Genomic DNA, 25,022 nt, shown 5'->3' on the forward strand with positions numbered 1-25,022 from the left:
CGTCTTGCATGCTCTAGACATCAGATGAGTCACTTGTGTGATCGTGTACAGGTCTGTGCAGCCGTAACCCTTTCACTGCGTCTGGTCCACACCATGAACAGACGACGATTCCTCGTCCGCCCGCCCAGGGAGGAACCCCGGCATGGGTCAGCTGCCTCCAGGGCACGTCTTGGAACGTGTTTTCTTGTCTGTATATTCGAGAGGTTCCCAGCCCACCTGGCCACTGCCAGAGAGCCTCAGAAGAAGGGCCGGGGCAGTGGTCATGCCCACTGGCCTCCACCTCCACGCACCCCAACATTTCCATCACTCTGATGGATGTGAAGGGACGTCCCTGTTGCTTTGATCTGCTGATTACTAATGAGGATGACTGTTTTTATTCATTTCCCCCCCATTTCTGTTAATTCCCATTCATGAGTTGTTAGGACTTTCTCACTGACTTACGATTCTTCACATATTCTGGATATTTATCTCTTTGTTAATTTTATGTGCTTTTGTGGGTTTTATTTCCATTGTTTTATTATGATACAAAGAAGTTTAAAGTCTTAATGTAGTTGGATTTCTTTGTCTGGGTTTGGGGCCTTGTTTAAGGCACATTCCTGCATGATCATTTATCTCAGGACACAATTTTAGGAAGCGAGTCAGAAGGGATCACGACACACTGCATCAAAGTACCTTCCGGCTTCCACTGCCGGGCCGAGAAGTCTGCTCGCAGTCTGAACATCCTTTCTCCGAAGGCAACGGGTCTTTTCTCCCCTGGCTACTTTTAAGATCTTCTCTTTGTTTTTGGTGCCCTGTAACTTCATTATGATCTGGATGTGGATTTCTGTACTTCTTGAATCTCTGTATTCAGTCTTTCATCAGTTATAGAGAATTCCTGGCCATTGACACTTTAACTGCTACTTCTCCACAATCCTCCAATTTGGACACTTCTCTCCACTTAGGTTGCGTTGGACCTTATCTGACCCTCCGTGTTTTCCAACCTTCCATGTTTTTTCTGTCCCTTTGGCTCTCTGAGCTGCATCCTGCATAATCTCTCCTGATCTTTCTTCTTAAAATATTTCTCATCTTCAGTTCACCAATTCAAGATCTTTTCAGCTTCACGGGGTGTGCTAAATTCACACAGTGATTTTTCAACTACCACAGTTTTCATTTCTAGAAGTCCTGCATGATTCTTTTCCAAATGTCCTGGGTGGTTTTTAATGGCCTTATGGTTCCATGTTCAGGTTCTGGTTCCGTCCTTTAACCTGTGAGTATTTCCACATTCTCATTTTATATTCTGTGGCATATGATTTCAGTACCTGATTTCTCAGAGGTCACAGTTCTGTGGTTGTTTCTGCTGGCTTGCTCACACTGGCTTTCCTTCATGTGCTCGGTGGTTTTCACCTGTGAGCTCCTGTTTAACTGATTTTAATCTGGGGAAATCCTGAGCCCTGGAGCACTGGGAAAGACAAGTCCGCCATGGGTGCCAGGCACCCCTACGTGTTTTCAGTGGGTTTGCCAAGAATGCGTTTCTTCAGTGCTCTCTACGTGGGCCACATCTCAGGGCTGCAGCCTTGTTTACCACTCTCTGTAAAAGCGGTGGAGCCCCAAGCTGAGTGTGTGCTGGTGTGAGGCCAACCCCGCTGCGTGAGCGGCCTCTGCCCGGGCCCCTTGTGTCACCCCCAAGGCACTCTGACCAAGCTCATGCTGCTCTGCTATGCTGTGAGGAGTGAAGTCCCCTGCCACCCAGGGGCCCCGTGTCTGCAGCAGGAGACACTAACAGGTGGCACGTCAGCCTGTGAACAGTGCGGATGCCCGGGGCTGCCTGTCTGCTGGGACTTACCCTCAGTGAGCTTCTCCAGGTCAGTACAAATACAAACACACGTCCTTGGGGGGGAGGGAGGCTTATGGTCACAAAGGTCAGGGGACTTCATCCACTCCAATCCAAGGTCTCAGAGAGATACTTTTCCCTTGGGACCCATCTGAACGTAGATGGATGCCTTTTGCATAACCCTGAGGGTCCCAGTTTCAACTGCCAACCCTGTGTGGGTCCAGGGCCACAGCTCTTGTACCCTCCTGGGCTGCAGGTTCCTGGTTCCAGCTGGTGCCCTGAGGCCAGCGAGGGCTTCCTTCTAGTTCCCGCTCCCTCTTCACTCCTGGCCTTACTGGTTGTGAGCTCGTCTATACCACGAAGAGATTTGTGGCGTGACATCTGATGTTTCTAGGTGTTTGTGCCAAAGGGTTTCTCAGAATGTCCGTCAGTCCCTCACCGAAAGTGGCGAGGTCCTCTGCTCACTGACACCCTTGACAAGCAGCACACGGCACAGAATCCATCACAGACGATGCAAGAGCATCTCCTTCTATCACGTGAAGCGTGGTATTTTGTAGAATATGAAACACAGACCTCTCGGCAGCACTGCCGTCACCTTTAGGACGTGCACAACAGGTGGCGGAGGCCTCAGACCGCCTCATCACGAGGTAGACCACGGACTCACACCAGCCACCGCCACTCTGTCCAAGCACAGCAGCGACTCTGAGGTCTCGGCCTCCACTTGTCCCCAAAGGCAAACTGGAACGTGGCCACCCCACACACGCCACAGTAACTAACCTCCCCACCGCCTTCCTTTCACTCATCTTGGAAATAACAAAAAATAAGAAATTATCATCCACTAAGCGTTTTAAAAACAGCCAATATGAACCTCGTACTACGCTTGCTGTTTAAATACAGGTGGAATCATAAGCAAGGTGAGAAGTGTGCTCAGATATCCCATGTTTCCACCTTGCTGTGGCCACCTCACAGATGGCCTGGAAAACCAAGCCCATCGGGACTCCTCCTGGCAGCCCGGCCCGCCTCTGAGGACATCAGCGTGCTTCAGGCCTGGTCACGACGCAGGGCTCACCTGTCGGAGCCGTTCCAGCAGCACTCAAACTTGTCAAAGATGCAGTCATTTTCGTACAGGGAACACAGCTTGCTTCGAAGGTACTCGTGGACCTTAATGAAAGTACAGGAAGGTCAGCGGGACGGTCGCGTGCAAGGCGTGGCAGGGTCCATGCCGCGGCCTCACCTGGTGGGTCTCGACAGGCCGGCTCTCCATGTTGAGGTCCCACACCTTCACCGACAGGTAGTCTCGGGTCATCATGTACCGCCCGCTGTGGCTGAATTTCACGTCGGACACAGACGAGATGATTTCTGAGAAGAAGGACCTGCTGCTGGGGTCTCCCGGCTCTTCAAACACTGGAAAATACAATGTTTTCAGCTTCTGTTTAAAAACCAGAGAACAAATCATTTTAAAGTCCAAGCGAGACTCGGGCCCTGCCCTGGCACCGCTGCGGCCTCCCATCTTCCTGAAGCACAGGCCCCAGGCTCACCCAGGCCCTGGCCTGCAACCCAGAACGCCACTCGGGCGCTCTGAGTGCGGCCTGGTGAGGCCTCTGCATTAACCTGACGCTTCCCTGCAGATCCTCGGAACGCCAGTCCCTAGCAAACCGCGTCCCATCCCGTCCCTGGCACAGAAAGACGCGAAGGGCGCTACAGGAGATGCCGACACGGTGCCCCGAGCGGCTGCGAGTGCGCTGCAGGGCCCGGCCCTTAGCCGCGAACGCCTGGGTCAGATTTAACACCGGAACAGTCCCAGCTGCCAAAGCCCGTCAGGAAAGGGGTTTTCCTTCACTATTCAATAGTCCAGACTTAGGCTAACGAAACCAAACTACTAGTTCCAGAAAGATTCTACAGGCTTCCTTGGCAGACCTTTCTTTCCCTGACACTTCTGCTTTCTCAGCAGTAACTCGAGTGCCCCCTCACTCGCCCCCTGCCCGTGCGCCAGACCCCAGAGCCCCCAGCGCACTGTCGAGCCTGTGGCTTGGTGAACTTTGGGTGAGGATTTCTGTACTTCCTTTCATTTGCAGCGGCTTATGATTTTCTTTTTTTAATGTAGGAACCTATGTTTGTTGAGTCTGCATTTGAAGTTGATTACAAGCAAGCTGGTGGCAATACTGAGCATTTACTCAAATAAGTAACTTTGCTGACAAATAAAACTGCTCTTGGAATCTAAAATTGTTATTCACGAGTGTTGTCTTGAAAACATAGGCCAAACATTAGAAAAGACTCATTTTTCATTGCAGGAATTCTACTAAAGTACAAAGTTCTTTTAAAACACACTATAGGGGCTTCCCTGGTGGCGCAGTGGTTGAGAATCCGCCTGCCAATGCAGGGGACACGGGTTCGAGCCCTGGTCCAGGAAGATCCCACATGCCGCGGAGCAACTAAGGCTGTGTGCCACAACTGCTGAGCCTGTGCTCTAGAGCCCACGTGCTGCAATGACTGAAGCCCGCGGGCCTAGAGCCCGTGCTCCGCAACAGGAGAAGCCACCGCCGTGAGAGGCCCGCACACGCAACGGAGAGTGGCCCCTGCTCGCCGCAACTAAAGAAGGCCCGCAAGCAGCAACGAAGACCCAACACAGCCAAAAATAAATAATTAAAATAAATAAATTTATTTTAAAAACCCCCCAAAACAAAAACACACACTATAGTGGACTTCCCTGGCGGTCCAGTGGTTAAGACGCTGCGCTTCCACTGCAAGGGGCACGGGTTCGATCTAGGACTGGGGAAGATCCCACATACCACGTAGTGTGGCCAAAAAAAAAAAAAGAAAACCACAAACCCCCAAAACCAAAAAATAAAACCACAAGAAAACCCCCCTCCCCCTACACTTTAGCCTCAAAAAGAGACAGAACGAGGCAAAAAGGCTCCTAAGAACCAGTCATCAAGGACACTTCCCATCAGGCTCTGCTGGAGCTGCCCCACTTTACGACGGGAGACACTCTGGACAGACTGACCGATACACTGACTTCGCTGCAGGACCAAGTGTCCAGAACACGACAACCCATGGCGCTCTGGGCTGGGATGGCGTCACTGCTCAGTACTTGGGAACGTGTTGGCAAAGTTCCCAGGACACACTCTGTATGTCTTGTGACACACAGACTTCTGGTTTTCTACAAAGTAGGGCCTGTTGGTTATGGGTAAAAATAAAAACAAAACCAAAGCTCTCCTCACCTAGAAGGACTTCAAGACTCAGTGGATGAAAGCCTAGACTTTCACCTGAGGGAACTGGCTTCAGGTTCAGCGAAGCTCTCTGGGAACAGAGCCCATTCCGAGAGCCGAGAAAGGTCACAGGCGGCCTGCGTCTCCAGCCTCAGCAGAGGTCCTAGTGCACAGAGGTGGAGGCGACAAGGGGCTCTCACTGGGCCCGCCCAGGGAGTCGGACGCCGCATGGAAGCGCTGGCAGGAGCGACCTGCGGGCTCCACCGCGGCGCCACAGAAGCGGGCCTGTCGCTCCGCATCCCGCCAGCAGCGCTGCGAGGACCAAGGCCGGGCCTCTGCTCGCGCAGGCACACGCGTAACAAGAAGCACCTCTGAGTCTTCGGAGGTGGCTCAGCGCCCAGACAACACGGGCTCTGGACGGGACGTTTGCATACACGCCCGGCACTTACGCTTGGAGTGTCGGTCGCACAGGGCGGAGGAGCGCATGTCGCACAGCCTGATGGTCCCCTTGCTGCTGCTGTAGACGAGCACGTTACACTGGTGCGGGTGGAACTCGGCCGCCGTGATCACCTCCGTCAGCTCTTCCATGTTGGCCGGCTTGATGTCCACGATGTCTGAAGTGCACAGTTAAGGCAGGGCGCTCGCAGGCATGAGATGACCCACGTGACGAGGTTTCAGAGATTAGGTGTGCAGGAGGCGATTACACGTACCGTATGCCGGATGAGCACACCGGTAAGAGGATCTACGTTAATACACTAATCAGACTCCAGTAACGTGCCCGACAGGGGCTACAGTCATGCAGACACGAGGGCTGCCTTCATCTCGCTGCTACTGCTAGCATTCTAGGAAGAGACTTTCAAAGCAACATAACACACATTAAAAGATAAGGAAGCAAGCAAGTGCCCATCTGCACAAAAGTCCCATACTAACATCCACAAAAATGACACAGACACACGAGTATTGCCAGGTTCCAAAAGATTCTGCTTTGCTAAGTATCTGACACCAAGAGCTTGCTCTAAGTAGTCAGAACAACGTCACATGGTAGGTTGCCAAATACAGAAATCACTCAACTGAAAAAACAAGGAAGTGTACAATTTGGCTTTGGGCCAAGATAGGATAGCAGGAACAGATCACAACTAAGGAAGCTAAAAAACTTGGTGACACTACAGCTCAAGTCTCCAGACATCAGACAGCGTGGGCAGGGACCCTGGAGGGACTGGAGCCCTACACTGCCCGGCACGCCGTCGTGGCTGTCTCCAGGCCGCCGGGCAGAGTGGGCACCAGGCTGAGCCCGCGGAAGCATACGAGGCACGCGGGGCCGTGTGCCCGAGAAGAGTGGCCAACAGGCTCTGGAGGACCGGTCAGCAAAGGCCTGTGAGGACACTGCCCAGCTGGGGAAGGAGCCACGCCCACAGATGAGAGAACGGCATCCCAGCTCATGCGAGAGCTCTCCAAAGAGCAAAGCTGGGCTGAAAGTGAAGTGGGAGGTGAGGAGCCACGAGGGTACCAACTGGCCCCTGTGAGTGGATCCAAGGTGTTTTTAAAGTGCTAACAGATAGGGACTTCCCTGGTGGTGCAGTGGTTAAGAATCTGCCTGCCAACGCAGGGGACATCCCACGGGTTTGAGCCTGGTCCAGGAAGATCCCACATGCCGCGGTGCAACTAAGCCCGTGCGCCACAACTACTGAGCCTGAGCTCTAGAGCCCGCGAGCCACAACTACTGAAGCCCGCGTGCCTTGAGCCCGTGATCCGCAACAACAGAAGGCACCACACCCCAACGAAGAGCAGCCCCCGCTTGCCGCAACTAGAGAAAGCCCCTGTGCAGCAACGGAGACCCAACGCAGCCAAAAATAAAAAAAAACCACCAAAAAAAATTATATATATATATATACGTATATATATATATACATATATATATATATGTATATATATATATACGTATATATATATATGTATATATATATAAAAGTGCTAATAGATAGCAGAAAGCACATGCCTGTTTCTATGCTGTATGATCTCAGTTGCAATGAAGGACATCTGAAGCATTGACGGTGGGACAAAATCTTTAAGAAAACCATGAAAGATACGACTGCATAAATGAACCCTTCATGAATTAGAGTCCTCACAGATCATTGAGAGAAAATGTGAGCTTCCGGCAGGAGAAAAAAGTGACAAAGGACAGACTCTGAGACAAAGGGGTATAATGAAGATGAGAATGACCTATCCAAGAACAATCCTATAAAAATGTTGCGATATCCATCGATGAAGGATACTAAAACTTCTATCTGTGATTTCTAAATGCCATAGATTAATTCTCAGGTCATCTGCAGAAAGATATGTTTCATGATCACTATTTACTGAAATGGAATTTATATGATATGTGTGAGCATTTGCAAAAATTCGTCGTGGACTTGCTTCTACCATAAGGTCCATGGGCTTCAATATTGGGACCTAAAAATGGAAGGAAATAGGAATTCAAAACAAAGATCCCAGCAGCATAAAATCAGAACACTTAACAGTAGGTAACAAAAAGGAACAAATCTGTATGCACAGTTAAGTAACAGTATGTACACACAATACTCCAAACAAGCAACAGCTTCTGGCTGCTCGGTGAGCAGATGGCCCCCGACACTGATGCCTGATGTGGGGCCTGAGTCGAGCCCCCCTTCCTCCTCTGGCCTCGCAGCCACGGCCTCCAGAGTGAGAGCAGGCGCATCGCCTCGTCGGCCCCCCACCCCCACGCCCTGCAACAGGGCTGGGCGTGCGGGGTGCAGGGACTGGGCGGGGGGAGCACAGGAGAGGCCTCTCCTGACCTGGCGCCCGCGACGCGGCACGTTCAGCCTGCAGACGGCAGAGGCAGGTTGGGTATGTACGTTATACTTCAATAAAAGGCTTTTTAAAAAAGGCACAGAAACCCCGACTGTGATGAGTGCTGTAGTCAGGAGGGCTCCCAGGGAAGGGGACGTCTACACAGAAAGGGAAAGGGAGGAGAGGTCAGCCGGGCGAAGGACGAGAGGGAGGAGCCAGCACAAGAGTGGCCACAGCCAAAGGCACAATCGTGGGTGACGGTGTCACATGTGAGAAAAAAAGAAAAAAGGCCCAACATCACTGACATCTAGAGAAGCTTTAAAATCAAAACAAAAAACTAAAGTGTGCTTTTTAAATTAAAAACCCAAGGAGTGTACCTAGAAAGGGTAGGAGAGAATCTCTTAATTTCGTTTTCTCCAGCCAAAATGCTGTAAAAATGAACTTGGGGAAACATGTATAGAAATACTCCCCTCATTTTAAACCAGCCAAGTGCTGAGCACACGCTTCCCTCCTCTGGTGCAGGAGCTGTTGGTTCCACGAGGGACAGGACAGACCCGTCATGCCCTCTAACAAGTCTCTAATTAATCAAAATGCGAGACAACTGTAATATGGATAACAGAAAGAGCCCCTTTCTGGCACCAAAATAATTTAAGAGGAGAACAAAATTTCTGTTCCCCTTTCAAAATTTTGTTTTCCTCTTAAAGTTCAAAGGAGTCCATGAACTCACAAAGGTAAATCCACATACAGAGTGACCTGGCCTGCGATCTCTCCCCCACCGCACCCCACCCTGCAACTGTGATGACCTCACACCTGTCACATGCTTTGCCACGGCCCCCGACGAGACCAGCTTGGTTAGGCTAATTGTAGAACAGCAGCCTTGACCAGAGCGAAGACTGGGCCTCAGAAGCCCTTGCAGACTTCCCACAGCCGGGACGGACGTGAGCATCACAGTGGAGAAGCAGGCCTGGCTGGGAGGCAGGGGGCTCCCTGGAGAGGGGGAGCGTGCCGGGCCGGGTGCAGGGGAGAGGCGGCCGAGACAGAGGATTCAGGTGCACCCACAGGGCACCCCAGGCCTCATCCTTCCAGCGCACTTACAGTTTCCAAGGAGCAGTTTACATGGTGGTAACTGTAAAACTAGTGTTACTGTCACCAACAGTGATTTACCTACAAACTGTCACTAATTCACGGGTGGGAAAGCAGCAGCATGGCACAGAGAAACTACCACTTGGATCAGACATCTTGGTTCAAATTAGGGTTTAGATTTGAGCAAATTACATAGCTTTCTTGGCCTCAACTCCCTGGAAACAGGGCGATACCACTGACCTACGAGGTCCCACCCCACCCTTCTCCTCGGCAGTGCTTACCTGTTACACCCACTGTGCTCCTGTCGGGAGCACCCCCTGCATGCTGGGCTGCGACTCCGTGCTGCGCGCCCGCTGCCCCAGCACCTGCGTGCACGCGGCCAGCAGAGCACGGGGAAAGAGATCGAAACCCACCACACGCACCCTGCGCCGGGGCCCTGCGGGGCGCGGGATGGGGAGCTTCCTGCAATTCCGTGCCCTCCTCTGTAGCTCCTCAGCTACTAATACAACGTGTCCACTCACCAGGTCTTCACCTGATAGATCACACTTCCGCAAAGGGTTTAAACCTCACTGAAAAACCAACCAACCGGCCAACAGCTTTCTAATGAACCAGGCGGTCGGTTCAGGGAGCGCCTGAGTCACCGCTGGTCTCCGCTGCGGCCCGGCCCATCGGCAGCACCCCGGGGTCTTACCAGGGCGCATCTGGGCAGGACTCAAGCTTGTTTAACCTCCTTCTCATACTCCATTTAATTAAAGACACCACCCCAGGACACTAGATTTTAAGTTGTACTCAATTTCATAGATGTTAAAATGTGAAAAAAATCGAGGTATTAGAATTGATAAAACACAGTCATTTCATACTGTACCTAGGGGCACCAAAGAGGGAGTGAAGAATTTATTTACAAGAAAAGAAAAAGAAGAAGTAATGCTGCTCATGGATTGATGGGCAAAGAATTCTGGTCAGAATCTGCCTTAGCTAACTCAGAGGAAGTCCAGTGAAGGCCATCCTGCTGGTGCACAGGTCATCTCTCCATCCGCAACCCACGCTGCTTCCTCCAGGGAAGCGTGCTGAGTCCCAGCTGCTCCAGCCCCACCGATGTGCTACTCTGAACCCTCACAGTGAAAGGCAGTGGATGTATGTAGAAAGATCTATTATGGAATTAAGCCAGAGTCTTTTCTTTAGTAGTAGTATATTTTCTGAAGATGTGTGACTTTTTTGTTTTTGTGAGACTGTGAGGACTCCCATTTTAACAAGTACACATGAAAATGATTACAAGTAACTTTCAAGATCCAGAAGACAGATCCCACAGTATTTCTGTTTAGCAGTGTTCTCTCAGCAGCTGACTGAAGCACCGTTACTGACTACTACTCTACGGCGCGTCTTGGCTAGCTGAAGGGGGCGTGACGCGTACCCGCAGCGCCGCGGCTCCCAGCGGCTCCCGAGCTCGCCCGTCGTCGTCTTCCAAGTTACAGCCTTCTGCTCTTCTACCCCGTTCACGTATTTTCCATAATTTAATAGTTTTATCTGAAAATAAAAACCTCATTCTCCATGTTAAAAGAAAAACCATGTATCATGCACCACTATTAGCTGAGTATCATACAAGAAAACTCTGTGGTTCTATGCTGGTTTATAAGCTAGGAGTATTTGAACATTAGTACTTTCAATTGTATATGAACATTTTGTTTCCTACACCAAGTAAAGATGTAGAAACGTCTGCAGAGTTGAGAAATGTAACACTGCGAGTGTGTGTGCGTCTGCGTACTTTGAGTTTTCAACCTGTCACTTGCTGCCTACCTAATACTTTACCCTCCCCCTAAGTTTAAAGCAGAGATAACCTCCAGAAGGGTTAAAATCAAAAAGAATCTACACGCAGAAAATTAAAAACACAGCCTCAACTCAAACGGCCGCGTAAGGAAAACAGCTCTTACCATTTGTCGAGAGCAGAAAACGAGCAGCACTCTGTCGTGGTAACCACCTAATTTTATTGATTTTTTCTTCAATTTCTAGACTCTTCAAATAGTCAAACTCTGGTTCGTGACTTTGAAAGGTACTGTAAACGTTATATTCCCCCCTGGAATGAGGGCGGCTTTTATTCTGCAAGGAAACATGAAGCCATTTTAATGAACAAAGCACAGTGCAGAGAAACGTTCAGTTCTCCCAATTTGAATATCAAATGACCACACACATTTTTAAAAGTTAATAAAAATCCTGGGTCAAAAAAATGTCCAACAGATGACGCTCAGAATTACTTTACTTGAAAGAAACAGATAAGAGAGCCAACTCCCCAGCTTTCTCTTCCACTTCTGGGCATCTGCTCTAGGGCAGGGTCTGGAGTCGAGCTTCCCTGCGTGTACACTGGCTCTGGCCGCCTCTGAGCTACCGGAGCAGCTTTGAGAGAGGCCGAAGGGCCCATAGAGGTGGCAGCGGCTGCAATCTGGCCCCGTGGAGAGTCGGCTGAGCTGGCCCAAGTCCTCCAGGGGTGAGCCACGGGGACGCACACTTCCCCATCACCTGTGACAGCCAGCCAACACACACCCGCGCCACCAGGGAAGGGGACTGCTAATTGGCAGAGTCACGAATGAGCAGTTATGGCAAAGGAACCAACGAGGGCAAATCCTGCAGCACGCGTAAGAGACGCAAGTTGCGTGAACACACCCATAGTAAGAGACCTCTTGTGCAAAATTTTAACACACACAAAACAATTCTACACATTGCAGTAAAAACAAAAGAACAAGCTATGGCCAACTCGGAGGAGGTAGAGGGATCATAAAATAAGATGAGGAAGTAACATGGAAAGATAGAACGCGGGAGGGACATAGCACGTGCTTCATCTACATGCCCAGGGTTTCCTTTTCTAAAGGAATAAAAGCCTGAGTGGTGGGTTCATAAGTATATTTATATTAATCCCTGAAATCTTCTGCATGTCCAAAATGACATTTTCTATGAAATAGTAAATATTTCATAATTAAAAATCAAGGAAACCAGTATTTTAATTCTTGTTCTATAACCAGTATCTAAAATCTTACATTTTTAACACATTAGTGTGTGTGTCAAATAAATTGAACTAAACAAATAACCTTCATGTCTAGATAGATACCCCTTTACGTTTCTGAATCAAGATCATGTATTATGAGAAAAATCTCCCCAAACTACCTACATCTCTCTACTGCGCTGCCCCGGTAAGTAAGTGCTGCACATCCCTTGCGATCAAGCATTCCTCAGCAAGACCATGGAAATCCCTACCACGTGTCCCACGGGTGTGCTGGATTAGAGGCTTATGCTATTCACACTACTCTCCTCCTTCGTGGCCCTCACGCTCTCTATGAAAAAGCCTAATACACCAACGGATACTTCTAACTCTCAAATGAACAAACCGAGATTGAAATATTTAAAAGGGAAAATCTGTGGAATCGGTCAGTCCCATGCTTCAGACGTGAATCTCCGAAGAAAAGCGCCCATCATGGTGCTGCCCGTGCTTCCCGGGCCATTCTCTCCGGGAACAGCGCCCTGCCTCTAATGCTGCCACTAACTGCCCTGATCTCTGCCCTCAACTCCTGAAACCCAAGGCCCCTGCTAACCCCCCGGCCTTGTCCTCCACCCCGAGACCTCGCATCAGCGCCCGAGGGCCTGTCCAGGGAGAGGGAGGAACAGACCAGGGGAGAGGAAGGGACTCTGAGGAAGGCTCGCAGGGCACAGTCACGGCACGCCGAGCAGGAGGGCGGAGCTGAAGCGGCTGAGAGCACCGGCGCAGCTGCTGGGGACACGGGGACGACGAGGAGGGGGAGAAGGTGGGCCCCGCTTTGTCTTGGGACATGCTGATCCCTAGTTACAGTTCTGACGTTACCGGATGGACCACGCAGAGGGAAGGCATTCTGCAGAGGGGTGGGAGCTGTGGGGCCACGTCCACAAACTCTGCTCGCCCCAGACTGACACACTAGGGTCCCTTGGACAGAGGGCTCCACCACTAACATGGAAAAAAAGCTCGAAAATCACGTTGCCACCTAGTTTCCGATGGCTCCCTCTTGACTGAACGTCCTGCACCTTCCCCAACCAAGCAGGGCGCTGCTCTCTCCTCCAGGAACCCTGTACGCTGCACGGACTCTAAAGCACATGTTCTGACACCTCTGGAGGCTTGCTGCAGTTTCCGACCGAGAGCTGCTGCAGTTAGACAGGCAGCCGCCTCATCCCAGTGGTGCTGCAATATCATCCACTGTCCCTTTGATGATGGATGAAGACAGAGTCTTCCCCACACTGGAAACACTCAAGTCCACAATGAGGATTATACAGCAACCACTAAAATATCTGAAAGGCAGATGGGATACAAAACGTCTTTTTATATTAACCAAAATACGAAGAAAAAGATGGGGAAAAATGTTGCCCAGGATTTCTGAAGCTACAGTTGGTCGGGCTTATCAAATTTAAACAACTTTAGGGACCTGCTACTGTACAAATCTGTGGCAACATGGACTTAATACATCTTCACTGAACACAATATGATAGCTTCTCAAAACTAAAATACTTAACACATTTTATAGCAAGATGCTTGAGTTTTATCACAATCTTTTGTATTTGAAGCTAGCCTATTTTTAGGTTTAAACAATGACCCCCCAAAACAAGAAAAAACTTCATTTTCTATAAGGACATCATTCAAATGGCAGACTTTACGGAGCTAAAAGTGAACTCTTAAATTTAAGATAGCTATGGCTAAGTAATCTGTTAAATAATCCTTCTGCTAAAAGTATTATTCAAACACTGCCACCGACTTTTACTTCTGTTGAAAAGGGTAAAGTATATAGTTCTTTTCAAGTAGCACTGTGTGATGATCCACCTCCAAGATTACAATTATAATCTAATTATAAACTTATCAAATTGTCTGTGAAGATTTAGAAAGATTCATGATAATATATATGATATTCACAAAAGAATTCTCACCATCCCGAACCAGAAAAAATACAATTAAAAAATTTTTAATCAACATTGGAGCTGCAACAGGTATATTTTAACCAGGAGATGTTGGGGGCCCAGGGCTTTCCCCCTACAGATGCCACCAAGTGCCCCTCTGCAGTGCAGGGCTGGCACTCCCTGCCACAAGGAAGGGAGCAAGGGCCCACCCGCCTTGACACCACAGTTGTTTTACCACAAGAAGTTAGAGGGCAGAACTTGGAGATGAAAAGCAACTGCACGCTGACCAGCTAGGAAGCAGGCAGGAAGGGCGCTCTGTCGGGAAAAGGCAAGGCGGGCACCTCACGGAACCCCCGGGCCTGGCTGCGCTAAGGCTCCCGCCTGGGGCACCCACACAGCAGAGCCTCATCCTGCCTTACTGGGCACTCGGCGAGGCCCACTCGCCAGAAACGAGAGACGACAGGGGCTGGCAAGGCCTGGCGATAGCTCCCATTCTCCTCTTACGTGTAACTGACAAAGTAGCGCTCCTCTCCCCTTTTCCCCCAGACGGGAAGGACCTGATAGCCAGTGTTCGTGAGTGAGGCTCATCTGTGGCTCCTCCAAGGCCCGCGTTCTGAGGCCCCGGCCCTCGAGGGTGCGGCCAGTGCTGCGGGGCACTCAGAGTGCCCGCACCAGCCAGCAGACCCTGGGGCTGGAGGCCAGCACCTCCACGGCCGGTGAAGGGGTTTCACTCGCTCTGGGATGAGAGCAGACAGATCCAGAACCCCAGCAGCCTACACCCTTCACTTGGTCTGCACCGCCGCCTGTGACAACCTGGGGCGGGGAAAGGACTCTCCGCCCGCCCTACAGATGAGGGCACTGGGGGCTTAACAGGACTTGGGGGCTGTACGTCCGTGAGCAGAAACACAGGTCTTCTCGTTCGCCCCGAGATAATTTCTGAAAGAAGGTGCTACATGGTGAATGTGATATAATGGAGTCAAATGAAATCAGACACTGAGAAAATAATTGTGCTTCCTTCCTTATAAGTGATGTGAGAAGTGCTGAATGATTTCACTTGGTTTGTGGACTGTAAATTACTGACCTCTTGTTCACGCTGAAAAATAACCACTCTGCCGCCCTTGTCTCCTGTTGCAAGAAGATCTCCAGAGTGACTAAATTCCACAGTTGAGATGACATCAGCTGTCAAACAACAGAAGCAATTTACCAGTTTATGATTCTGAAAGGGGTTGTAATAAATATTAAAAAAATCAATAGGATCAAAAAAAAGATACACACATATAAAATTTCCTCCAAGGATAAAGCAAAATTTTCATGGGAAACTTATAATTACCAAGCAGCCACTTCTTGGTTCTGGCGCCCAGAGCCCATGTGGATTTATGGGTCACTGATCCAATGCCTGGTCCCTGGCACACCAGCATTTATCTAGACTGGGTTGTCTTGATATAAGATATAGGGTAGAAATTTAGGAAATTAATTTTGAGAAAAAACAGAAACAGATAAAAATTGGCTCTAGAAGACTGCTGCCTAACTTTATAATGCATGCCTGAATTACCTTTAAAAATAAACCTGATTCTTACATTACATTAACACAGTGACTGGTTGGCTTCTATACAAAATAACATTACAGACAGTACAAGTTCTAGCTTACTGTCTGGGTAAAGTCACTGCCATTGATAGCGATGACATCGTTACCTAGTGAGACACTGCTGGTCAGACACCGAGATTTCTACACCATCAACACCAAGATCTGGACATCAGCTCACAAGAGGTAAAGGCCACAAGGTACAAAAACGAAGTCAAGCCTGGAAAAGTCTCAGGTGTCCTAAGGTTAATACTTCAGGTAGAGGAAATGGATCTGGATTTATGACACAGACTACTGAATTAGGAAGAATATCCCAGGCTGGGCTTTAGGGGAAAACCACTTTCTCCATAGTTCAGATTTGCTGAGCACTAAGAATCAGACAAAGGTACGGGTCTGGTCTCCCAAGGGGCTGCTGTGAGCTTGTTTTCTGACTACAACTGGACGCTTCACCTTAGCTGCTGCAGAAAATCTCCTCTCTGGCTGCTCCGAGGAAGGGATGGATCACTACAGACCCGTCCCCGCTGCCGGGGCCCCAGCTCAAAGGGCATATCCTACCAGCAACTGAGAGTGACCTCTCTGGGGTGCCAGGGCCCCAGCATCATTGAGGTCGTTAAGTGTTTACACACAAATAGCACTAAACAGCTGTTATAAACGACCTACCTACTAATGAGAAATGGACCGCAAAGTTGAAACTACTTGAAGAATGCTTCCGAAAAGTGGTCATAATATACTGCGATTCTTAAAGGTCTGCACATACATTTATTTGTTAATATATGATATCCTGGGCTTCCCTGGTGGTGCAGTGGTTAGGAATCCGCCTGCCAATGCAGGGGACACGGGTTCATGCCCCGGTCCGGGAAGATCCCACATGCTGCGGAGCGGCTAGGCCCGTGAGCCACAACTACTGAGCCTGCGCGTCTGGAGCCTGTGCTCCGCAACGGGAGAGGCCGCGACAGTGAGAGGCCCGCGCACCGTGATGAAGAGTGGCCCCCGCTCGCCGCAACTGGAGAAAGCCCTTGCACAGAAATGAAGACCCAACACAGCCAAAAATAAATAAATAAACAAATTTATTAAAAAAAAAATATATACACACGATATCCTTCCTGCAAAATAAGTTCTTACTGCATTGGTATGGTTTACTGACATTTAAGAGCACACCGAATTCTACCACCTGGGATTTCTTTTTTTCTTTTTTTTTCTTAAATCTTCAGTAAGTCTTGGGGAAAGGATTAGGCTTCTTGTTAGAAGTGTCACTTTTTAAATTAAATTACCTGAAATAACTTAATTTGCTTAAATGAAACTAAAATATTCTGTATTGGACTAAAAGGAACTAAAAATTTATGTCATTTATACCCAGGGGGTGCACAATATAATACAGTTAATGGTATTCTAGCTCTGTCAGTGATTTTCTTTCATTCATTCATCCATTTATTCATTTATGGCTGCGTTAGGTCTTCGTTGCTGCGCGCGGGCTTTCTCTAGTTGCGGCGAGCAAGGGCTACTCCGTTGCCGTGCACGGGCTTCTCATTGCGGTGGCTTCTCTTGTTGAGGAGCACGGGCTCCAGGCACGTGGGCTTCAGTAGTTGTGGCTCGCGGGCTCTGGAGCGCAGGCTCAGTAGTTGTGGCACACAGGCTTAGTTGGTCTGTGGCATGTGGGATCTTCCCGGACCAGGGCTCGAACCCGTGTTCCCTGCACTGGCAGGATTCTTAACTACGGCGTCACCAGGAAGTCCCTGTCAGTGATTTTCAAACTTCATTAAAATGGAGTGAATCTTTTAAGGAAAACTGCATGACTGCCAGTGGTGAGAAATTATTTTCATTAGGCTATGTAAATAAGTATGAACCTAAAATTAGAAACACCCTCTGTAGAATTTAGAAGAGCTCTAAAATCAAAATAAACAGACAAACTAAATACTAAAATTGCACAACCAATAAAATTTAAATCACCAGCATGAATTTAATCCGATGGGTATTACTGATGCCATAGCATAAATGTGGTCCTGACTGAGGGCACCCAGTTGGGCATTTCAAAAGCACCACGGACTGTGCAGCGACTCAATTCTGCCACTTGTTCTGCCCCAGTGCCCCGCGGCTCCTCGCGTGGCGAGAGTGCAGTGCCTTCGCGATGGCACAAGGAGCGGCGATGACGCCCTTTGCTGCAGGGTGGCCGCCTGGAGGATGCGAAAACCATGCAGAAGGCCCAGCAGCCCCTGAGGAGCATCTGAGACTTGCAGTCAAGCGTGGGGGCAGGGCACAGGGGCCCCCCACCCCAAGGCACCAGGAGGAAACGGAAAGGCGTCCTCTGCCAGGCCGCCAGTGTGAGCGGGCTTCCCTAAGCGCTGTGGACGATGGCGGGGGAGTTCCCTAAGCACTGTGGACGACGGCGGGGGAGTCTAAGTGTGCATCCGCGGCCTGGGGCAGGCTCCCTGCCAGACGCTGGGCCCCGAGATGGCGGGATGTCTGTCTGCTCTGCTGACCTGCTGGGTCCCCAAGCCGGGCCCCATCCGGTCAGGCAGGAGCACACGGCTACTCCCACTTCTGGTTTCCCGAATGCTGGCTGCCAGGAGTGGACCGTTTCCACAAGGGTTCCTCTCCAAACCACCAAAGCCTGAGAGAAAAGGCCTCAAGATTCAATCACCTGAGGTCCTTAAAGAAATGGCCAACCACAGGAAAGCCCTCCAGCTGAAAAGCCCACCTGCTCACAGACCTGCCTCTCTGCTCCACAGTGGCTCCACTTAAACAAGAACCAAGAGCTCAGGGTCGAAAGACCTGTGAGAGAAAACGTCACAACAAAGGAGGCACGCGGAGGGAAGAGGGACAGCGCACCAACAAAAGATCAACGAAATGACAACTACCCTGGGCAGGGAGCTAATCCCTAAGGAGAGCGATGACGTCAGAACGTGGGCCTCGCGCCTGTTGAGGTGCCAGGCGCTCCTCGAGGGAGGAAGCACTCGCGTGGACTAACCCAGGGGGCCTCACCACCGCCTACGGGGCAGACGCTGGGCACAGTATCTGCATCCCACAGTGCAGGGTGCCAGCACACCCAGCGGGGTCCTTGGAAGACAGCAGCATGCCACGAGAAAGGAAAAACACGGAAGTGCTCCTGGAAACTCAAAGGGTAATAATAATAATTTAGAAACTCAAGACCTCTTCCAAAGGGTAGAACAAAAAGACAAAGAAGTGGACAATAGGAAAGAAAAGGTAATGAGAGGATAGGTTAAGGTGGCCCATCACCCAGTTACCAAGTTCCAGAAAGATGACAGAAAAAAGGAAGGGAAAAATCATCAAAGGAGTAAGACAAGCGTTCCCTTAAACAGCAGCAAGTACATTCCCAGGCTGACAGGGCACAAGGCGGGCCCAGCACGATGAATGAACAGGCCCGGCCCAAGGCCTGTCTCTCTGAAATGTAAAACACCAAGGATAAAAGGGAGATTCCAAAATTCTCCAGAGAAAACAGGTCACACACAGAGGAATCAGATGGCATCCCACAGGAGGCAGGAGAAGGGTGAATGGAAGACCATCTACCCTCAAATTCTAAGAAAAAATTTTCAACCTAAAATTCTAAACCTAGCCAAATTTTCAAACAAGTTTGAGGGAGGAGTAGAGATGTTTTCAAACATGCAAAGAGCAAAAACAACGAAATCCCTTTATCAGGAAACCACTGGAAGACGCAATGTGGCAAAATGAGAATAAACCAAGAGGAAGGAAGATGGGGATCTGACGTCTCAACAATGGTGAAGAGGGTTCCAAGACTGGAGCCACGCGGTCGACAGGCCTGGAGAGAACAGTCCAGCCTGAAGGAGACTGCGGCCAGGAGAGGTCATCTGGGGAAAGGAAAGAAGGGCTCGGGATTATCTGCTGGGTTTGGGTAAAGTCACTGTTAGGTATCTGACAGATTTGCTGACAGCACCGAGGAGATCTAGAACCACGCCACTGGATCCCGGAGCCTAGAACCACGGACAGATCACTTACACAGATACAAAGCCACAGAAATGAGGGAAGACAGGCAGCTGTGGTGGCAGATTCTGGGGGGGAGTATACAGGTGTTCGTTATATTATTCTTGTACTTTTCCAAGTTTTTAAGCTTTTCAAAACAAAAACATAGAGATGTGAGTATTTCATTTCCTCTACTTTCATCAGTCTCACTGCCACTGTCTTATGTCCAAAGTGACCATAATCTCTGGCTGAATTATTGTGACAGCCTCCTAAGCGCCCCCTCCCCCCACCTTGCCCCTTCGAGTCCAATCTCCACAAGGCACATGGAGGGATGTGTTTAAAGGAATAAGTCACATTACCACCCTGCTTAAAACCCTATCAATACTCAACTTTCCCAATCAAAATGAACCCACAACAACAATTAGATGGGAGATGCAGTTTCCAGCAGTTTGTTTCATTTTCTCCCTCCCCTTCTCCTCTAGTTCAAGATGTGCAGGGCTATTTAAACACCACCTCCCAGCCTGTGATCACAGTGTGTTCCTGATAAGGAACACAGCTCTGCTGACCTACACAGCCATCAGCAGGAGTAATGTCTGCATGTCCCTCATGAGACCACTACCTCCCTTCCTCACTACTAGGAACTGCATTAGGATCAGTCCCAGGAAGTGGTAGCTATTAAAATCAGTCATCTACTCCCCACTAAGGTATCATCAAAACTAATCATAGGCCAATAAAATAGGAAATGGTGTTCAACCTCTTCAGCCGTCAGGGAAAGAAGGCAAGTAAAAACCGCAATGAGACACCACTACATGCCCAGGGAAATGGCTGAAATTAAAGACTGTTCCAAGTGTTCGCAAGGATAGGGAACGACAGGAACTCTCACACACCACTTGTGGGAGTGAAAACTGGCAATATCCACAAAAGCTAAACGCCCACACATCCTAGGACCCAGAAATCTCACTCTAGATGCACAGCCACCAGAAACACATACGTGTACCATTAAAGCACTTACAAGAATGTTCACAGTAGCATGTTTGCAAGAGAAACGACTCAAATGTCCATCAACAGTAGAAAGGATGCATAAATTGTGGAATGTTCACATGGTGGAGTACCACACAGCAGTGGAAGTGAACAAACAAGCACTGCACATAACAATACGGATTAGTTTCATGAAGAAAATACTAAGGAGTACTTACACCACGATCCTATTTATATTAAGTTCAGAAACAGGGGAATGGAATCCATAATGTCAGCAGCTGGGGTGGAATAGGGCTGCGGGTAAGGGTTGGGTGCTTTCTTGATCTGGGTCATTTCCCAGGATGTTTGCATTTGTGATCACCGCTGTGCTGCACACTTGGGCATCTCCCCGTGTCCTGTTTACTTCTATCCATCTTCTCCGCATTTGGCCCTGTGCTTCCCCAGCCCGACTCGAGAGTCCACCCTCCCCAAGCCTCTCTCTGACTACAGCCTCACCCTCTCCTTGGAACGCTCCCTCCATCTTCTTGCTCTGAGACATGCCGATCCCTGAGTTCCCCCAAAGCCCTCTCCGGTGGTGGCTGTTTGCTCCCCAACACCTGCTCACAGATTTCTGTCTGAGGCTCCCAGACCACTGATCCCCCCTACTTCACAACACCTCCTTCACACCTGTTCCTCTCAAACTTCCAGCACCTCAGCCACCTACACCTCACTTTCTGTTAATAATTCTGTGTATTTCTCTGAAAAACAGAAGTGCCCAGACGAGATCGTCCACACACACCCACAAACAAATAAAGCACCTGCGGGGACTGATCCCCTCTTCCCTGTGGCAACGGGAGCAGCCGCTGCTTCTAGCTGGGACCAACCAAAGCAGGAGGCCCTGTGCTACTTGGCCTCCTTGAGGGCTGTGCTCCCCCGTCAATCATCCCTCCTCTCCCCTCTAACAGGCTGCTCCCATTTTCAAACAGGGGCGCTGCAATCGCTCATCTTAAGGAAGAAAGCGGCCCCACGCCTCTTCTGGCCTCTGCCGCACCTCGGTCCTCCTAAAGCCGAGCCGGCTGGCTCACAGCACTCACTGCCTTCCACTCTCTCCTGAGCCCCCTCTAAGGACTGTCTGCTCCCACCACTTGGCAAGTGCACCTATTTCAACCCACCCAGCTCCTCTGCCACCATCACCAAACCAGTCAACTTTCCCCGTGCATGAACGTGTAAGACGTGAACTGAGGGTGTGGCCATTTATCTCATGCTCCCTTGCACCTGTCAGAGTGGCATGCAGCCACATATTATATGACTTCATTTAAATGAAATGTGCAGAACAGGCAAATCCATAGAAACAAAGTAGGCTAGTGGTTGCCAGGAGGTGGGGGAGGAAAGATTGAGAAGGGACTGTTAGTGAGTTTCTTTCGGGAGTGATGAAAATGTTCTAAAATTAGCTAGTGGTGATGGCTGCACACCTCCGTGAACACACTAAAAACACTGAACTGTACACTTTAAAGGATGAGTTTCATGCTATGTGAATTATATCTCAATAAAGCTGTTTTTTGAAAGTACATCATAAAATGATTGGATCAAGTCATTAAAAGGGTCTTCGCGACTTGTAACCTTTCTCGGTTATATTCTAAAAGTAGACTACATTATTTCAAGTTTTTCTAAACAAAACCCTGCTACGAATTTTTCAACAAAACACTATTTTTAATCCTCCTTCCATTTAAACCTAAAGATCCCTTGCTTTTGGTTTTGTTCTGTTTTTTTTGGTTACTTCTTGCAAAGCATGTGCATAAGGAGATAAAGGCAGCAGAAGGATATGGTGAATCTTTTATTGTTGTTTATCAGGAAAATTAGTGTTTACATCATTCCCTAACTAGGTGTCTTGCCTAATGAATTTCAGTAGACTTCAAAACTTAGGAAACCACATTTAACCTGTTATTAAAATTAAAGCCCACTGGAAAATTAATCACTCTTTTCAAGGAAAATCCAATTCATACAGAATATTCCATTCTATTCCCCCCACTACATGCTAAAAATTAGAAAGTTTTAACCCAAAAGGCTATCTGACTGTCCATATTAACCTTTCTCCCACACTTGAATTACAGCTAGGAGATTTTATGCTTAATTTCATGCTTAGTAATTCTTTGGTAAATTAGAACTGTGTGGTCCACGGCAGAAGCCTGATCCAAAGCAAGCCAAAGCACCCTGTAACTATGAAGGACAGGGCAATGTCTCTGTAACACAATCATCAACGTACTCACTAGACTCTTTCGAAAATTAAAAAGCAGCATCTTGCCCTAAAATGATTCCAGCCCACCTCTGCACACTGCATCTGGAGCAATTTTTATTTTTAAACACAAATGCGATTGTGCTATTTTCCCACTAAGACACACCACGTGAATCCCCACGGCCCTTAGGAGAAAGATCAAAATCCTCGTTCCTTCTCCCCTTTGCTTTCTATGGTCTGATCACCCAGGCCTCTTTCACTTTCCTGAACTGGTCATAATTCTCCCTGTTTCAAGCCCTCCTCCACATGCTACTCTGCCTGGACCACTCCTCCCATCCCTCAACCCACTCCATGCCCATCCATCCTTCACTTTAGAGCTCAAAGGGCCACTGCCCAGGGAACCCCTCTGACTCCTTCTGGAGCCCTCATCACAATGGCAATTCACTAGTTAATTGCTTCCCTCCTAGGACCATGTCTGTTGAAGAGCAGTGCTTGGCTCAGGGTACCTTCCACACCATGGATGGATGCACAAGAAGCAAAAGAATGAGGAGGTCAAAGTTCATTTATTGCCTCAGGTCACTTACTACTCTCAGCCAGGTTTCTTCTTTCGGCCCCTCCCCGCTGCTGCATACCCAGACATGTGACACCACACAGCCCCTCACTGGAATTTCAGACTCAGTCAAGCCAGCAAGAAGACAGTGACTAGCACTTCTGTCATCTACAGTAACAAGGTCAGTACCTTGAGGAGCTGGTACCAAAAGAAGACCAACCTCTGTCCACACGTGAACCTAGCCCGTCACATTAGAAAAACACGGCTGCTAATGTTCCTCCTTCAACGCCAACTTCTGTTAGCATCTGTTAGGAACCCACACAGCCCTGAGATTCTTCCTTAGAACTAAGTACAAAGTTAAGTATATTTAAACACACATGAAAGAACTCACAGATATCTAAGTTAGAGAAACCCTAAAATAGGCAAGATTATCAAGTAAGTGAGAACTCTCCCAGGTGAATGATAAAACAAGTCAGAGTTTACCAAACTTTAAGCAATTACCCACCCCCACTTTGTGATTTTTTACTATAGAAAAAACTTGTAACAAGCTATTTTTGACCAGTCATTTCACTCAATGCATATAAATAATCCAATTTCCAAACAACTTTTCAGGAATACATTAATTGTTTAAGGGTAAAAATTTAAAAAGTACATTCAATGACCAAAAACAACATAAAAAATGAGGTTAGAAACGTATCATTTCTATTTCAAAAAATCCATATCTAATTCTGCCATAAAATGGAATGAAATTCTGATACATTCAAGAGAATGAGAAGACAAGCTACAGACAGGGAGAAAACATTTGCAAAAGACACATCTGATAAAGAACTGGTATCCAACTATACAAAAGAACTCTTAAAACTCAACAATAAGAAAACAACCCAATTACAAAATGGGCAAAAGACCTTAACAGACACCTCACCAAATAAGATATACAGATGGCAAACAAGCATATGAAAAGATGCTCCACAGCATATGTCATCAGAAAATGTAAAGTAACACACAATACCGCTACACACCTATTAGAATGGTCAAAATCCAAAAACACTGACAACACCAAGTGCTAGAGAGGATGAGGGGCAGCAGGAACTCTCTTACATCGCTGGTGGGAAGGCAAAACAGTGCAGCCACTGCAGGAGAGAGTTTGATGGTTTCTAACAAAAATAAACATCCTCTTACCATACGATCCATTCAGCAATTTTGTTCCTTGGTATTTACCCAAAGGAGTTGAAAATGCACATCCACGCAAAAACCTGCACACAAATGTTTGTAGCAGCTTTATTCATAACTGCCAAAACCTGGAAGCAACCAAGATGTCCTTCCGTAGGTGAACGGGTTAATAAACTGTGGTCCATCGAGACACTGGAATATTATTCAGCGTACAAAGAAACGAGCCACCAAGCCATGAAAGACAGGGAAGAACTTTAAATGCTTATTACAAAGTGAAAGAAGCCAATCTGAAAAGGCTGCCTACTGTATGATTCCAACTCTATGATATTCTGGGAAAGGCAGAACTATGGAGACAGTAAAAAAAACAATCAGTGGTTGCTGGTGGTGGGGGGGGGGAAGGGAGGGGTGAACAGGCTGAGCAAAGAGGAGTTTGAGGGCAGGGAAGCGACTCTGTATGAGACTATACAGATGGAGACGTGTCATTACACATTTGTGCAAACCCACAGAATGCACAACATCAAGAGTGAACCCTGAGGTCAACTATGGACTATGGGTGACGATGATGTGCCAGTCTTGGCTCTTTGCAACACATGTAACATGCTGTTACGGCAGTGGGTGCTGACCGTGGGGGAGGTTGAAGGGGGAGGGTGGTATATGGGCAATTGTTGTTACCTTCCTCTTAATTTCGCTGTGAACCTAAAATAGCTCCAGAACAATAAAATCTTTAAAAAATTCTGATACATGCTACAACTTGGGTAGATCTTGAAAACATTATGTGTAGT

General features: G+C 48.5%; 1 protein-coding gene across 11 annotated transcripts in view; it reads right to left on the reverse strand.

The window, feature by feature from the left end:
• Window positions 1–25,022, reverse strand: part of PPP2R2D (protein phosphatase 2 regulatory subunit Bdelta) — a 50,966-nt gene that overhangs the window by 11,118 nt on the left and 14,826 nt on the right. For 9 of the 11 annotated variants that reach the window (XR_009700349.1, XR_009700337.1, XR_009700343.1 and 6 more), the window contains exons 3-9: window positions 14,894–14,991; window positions 10,839–11,004; window positions 10,322–10,434; window positions 7,293–7,470; window positions 5,469–5,633; window positions 3,045–3,214; window positions 2,880–2,971 (exon numbers count right to left, since the gene is read on the reverse strand). Coding sequence is in view for 4 of the 11 variants with exons in the window: in XM_061183469.1 (XP_061039452.1) it covers window positions 2,880–2,971; window positions 3,045–3,214; window positions 5,469–5,633; window positions 7,293–7,470; window positions 10,322–10,434; window positions 10,839–11,004; window positions 14,894–14,991 (982 nt within the window). In the remaining 7 variants the exon portion in view is untranslated. Of the gene's footprint in view, window positions 1–2,879; window positions 2,972–3,044; window positions 3,215–5,468; window positions 5,634–7,292; window positions 7,471–10,321; window positions 10,435–10,838; window positions 11,005–14,893; window positions 14,992–15,142; window positions 15,249–25,022 lie in introns of all 11 variants that reach the window. The other 2 variants (XM_061183375.1, XM_061183559.1) reach the window with 2 other exon arrangements.

Source organism: Eubalaena glacialis, chromosome 1, assembly GCF_028564815.1.
Source record: "Eubalaena glacialis isolate mEubGla1 chromosome 1, mEubGla1.1.hap2.+ XY, whole genome shotgun sequence".
NCBI classification, from domain to species: Eukaryota; Metazoa; Chordata; class Mammalia; order Artiodactyla; family Balaenidae; genus Eubalaena; species Eubalaena glacialis.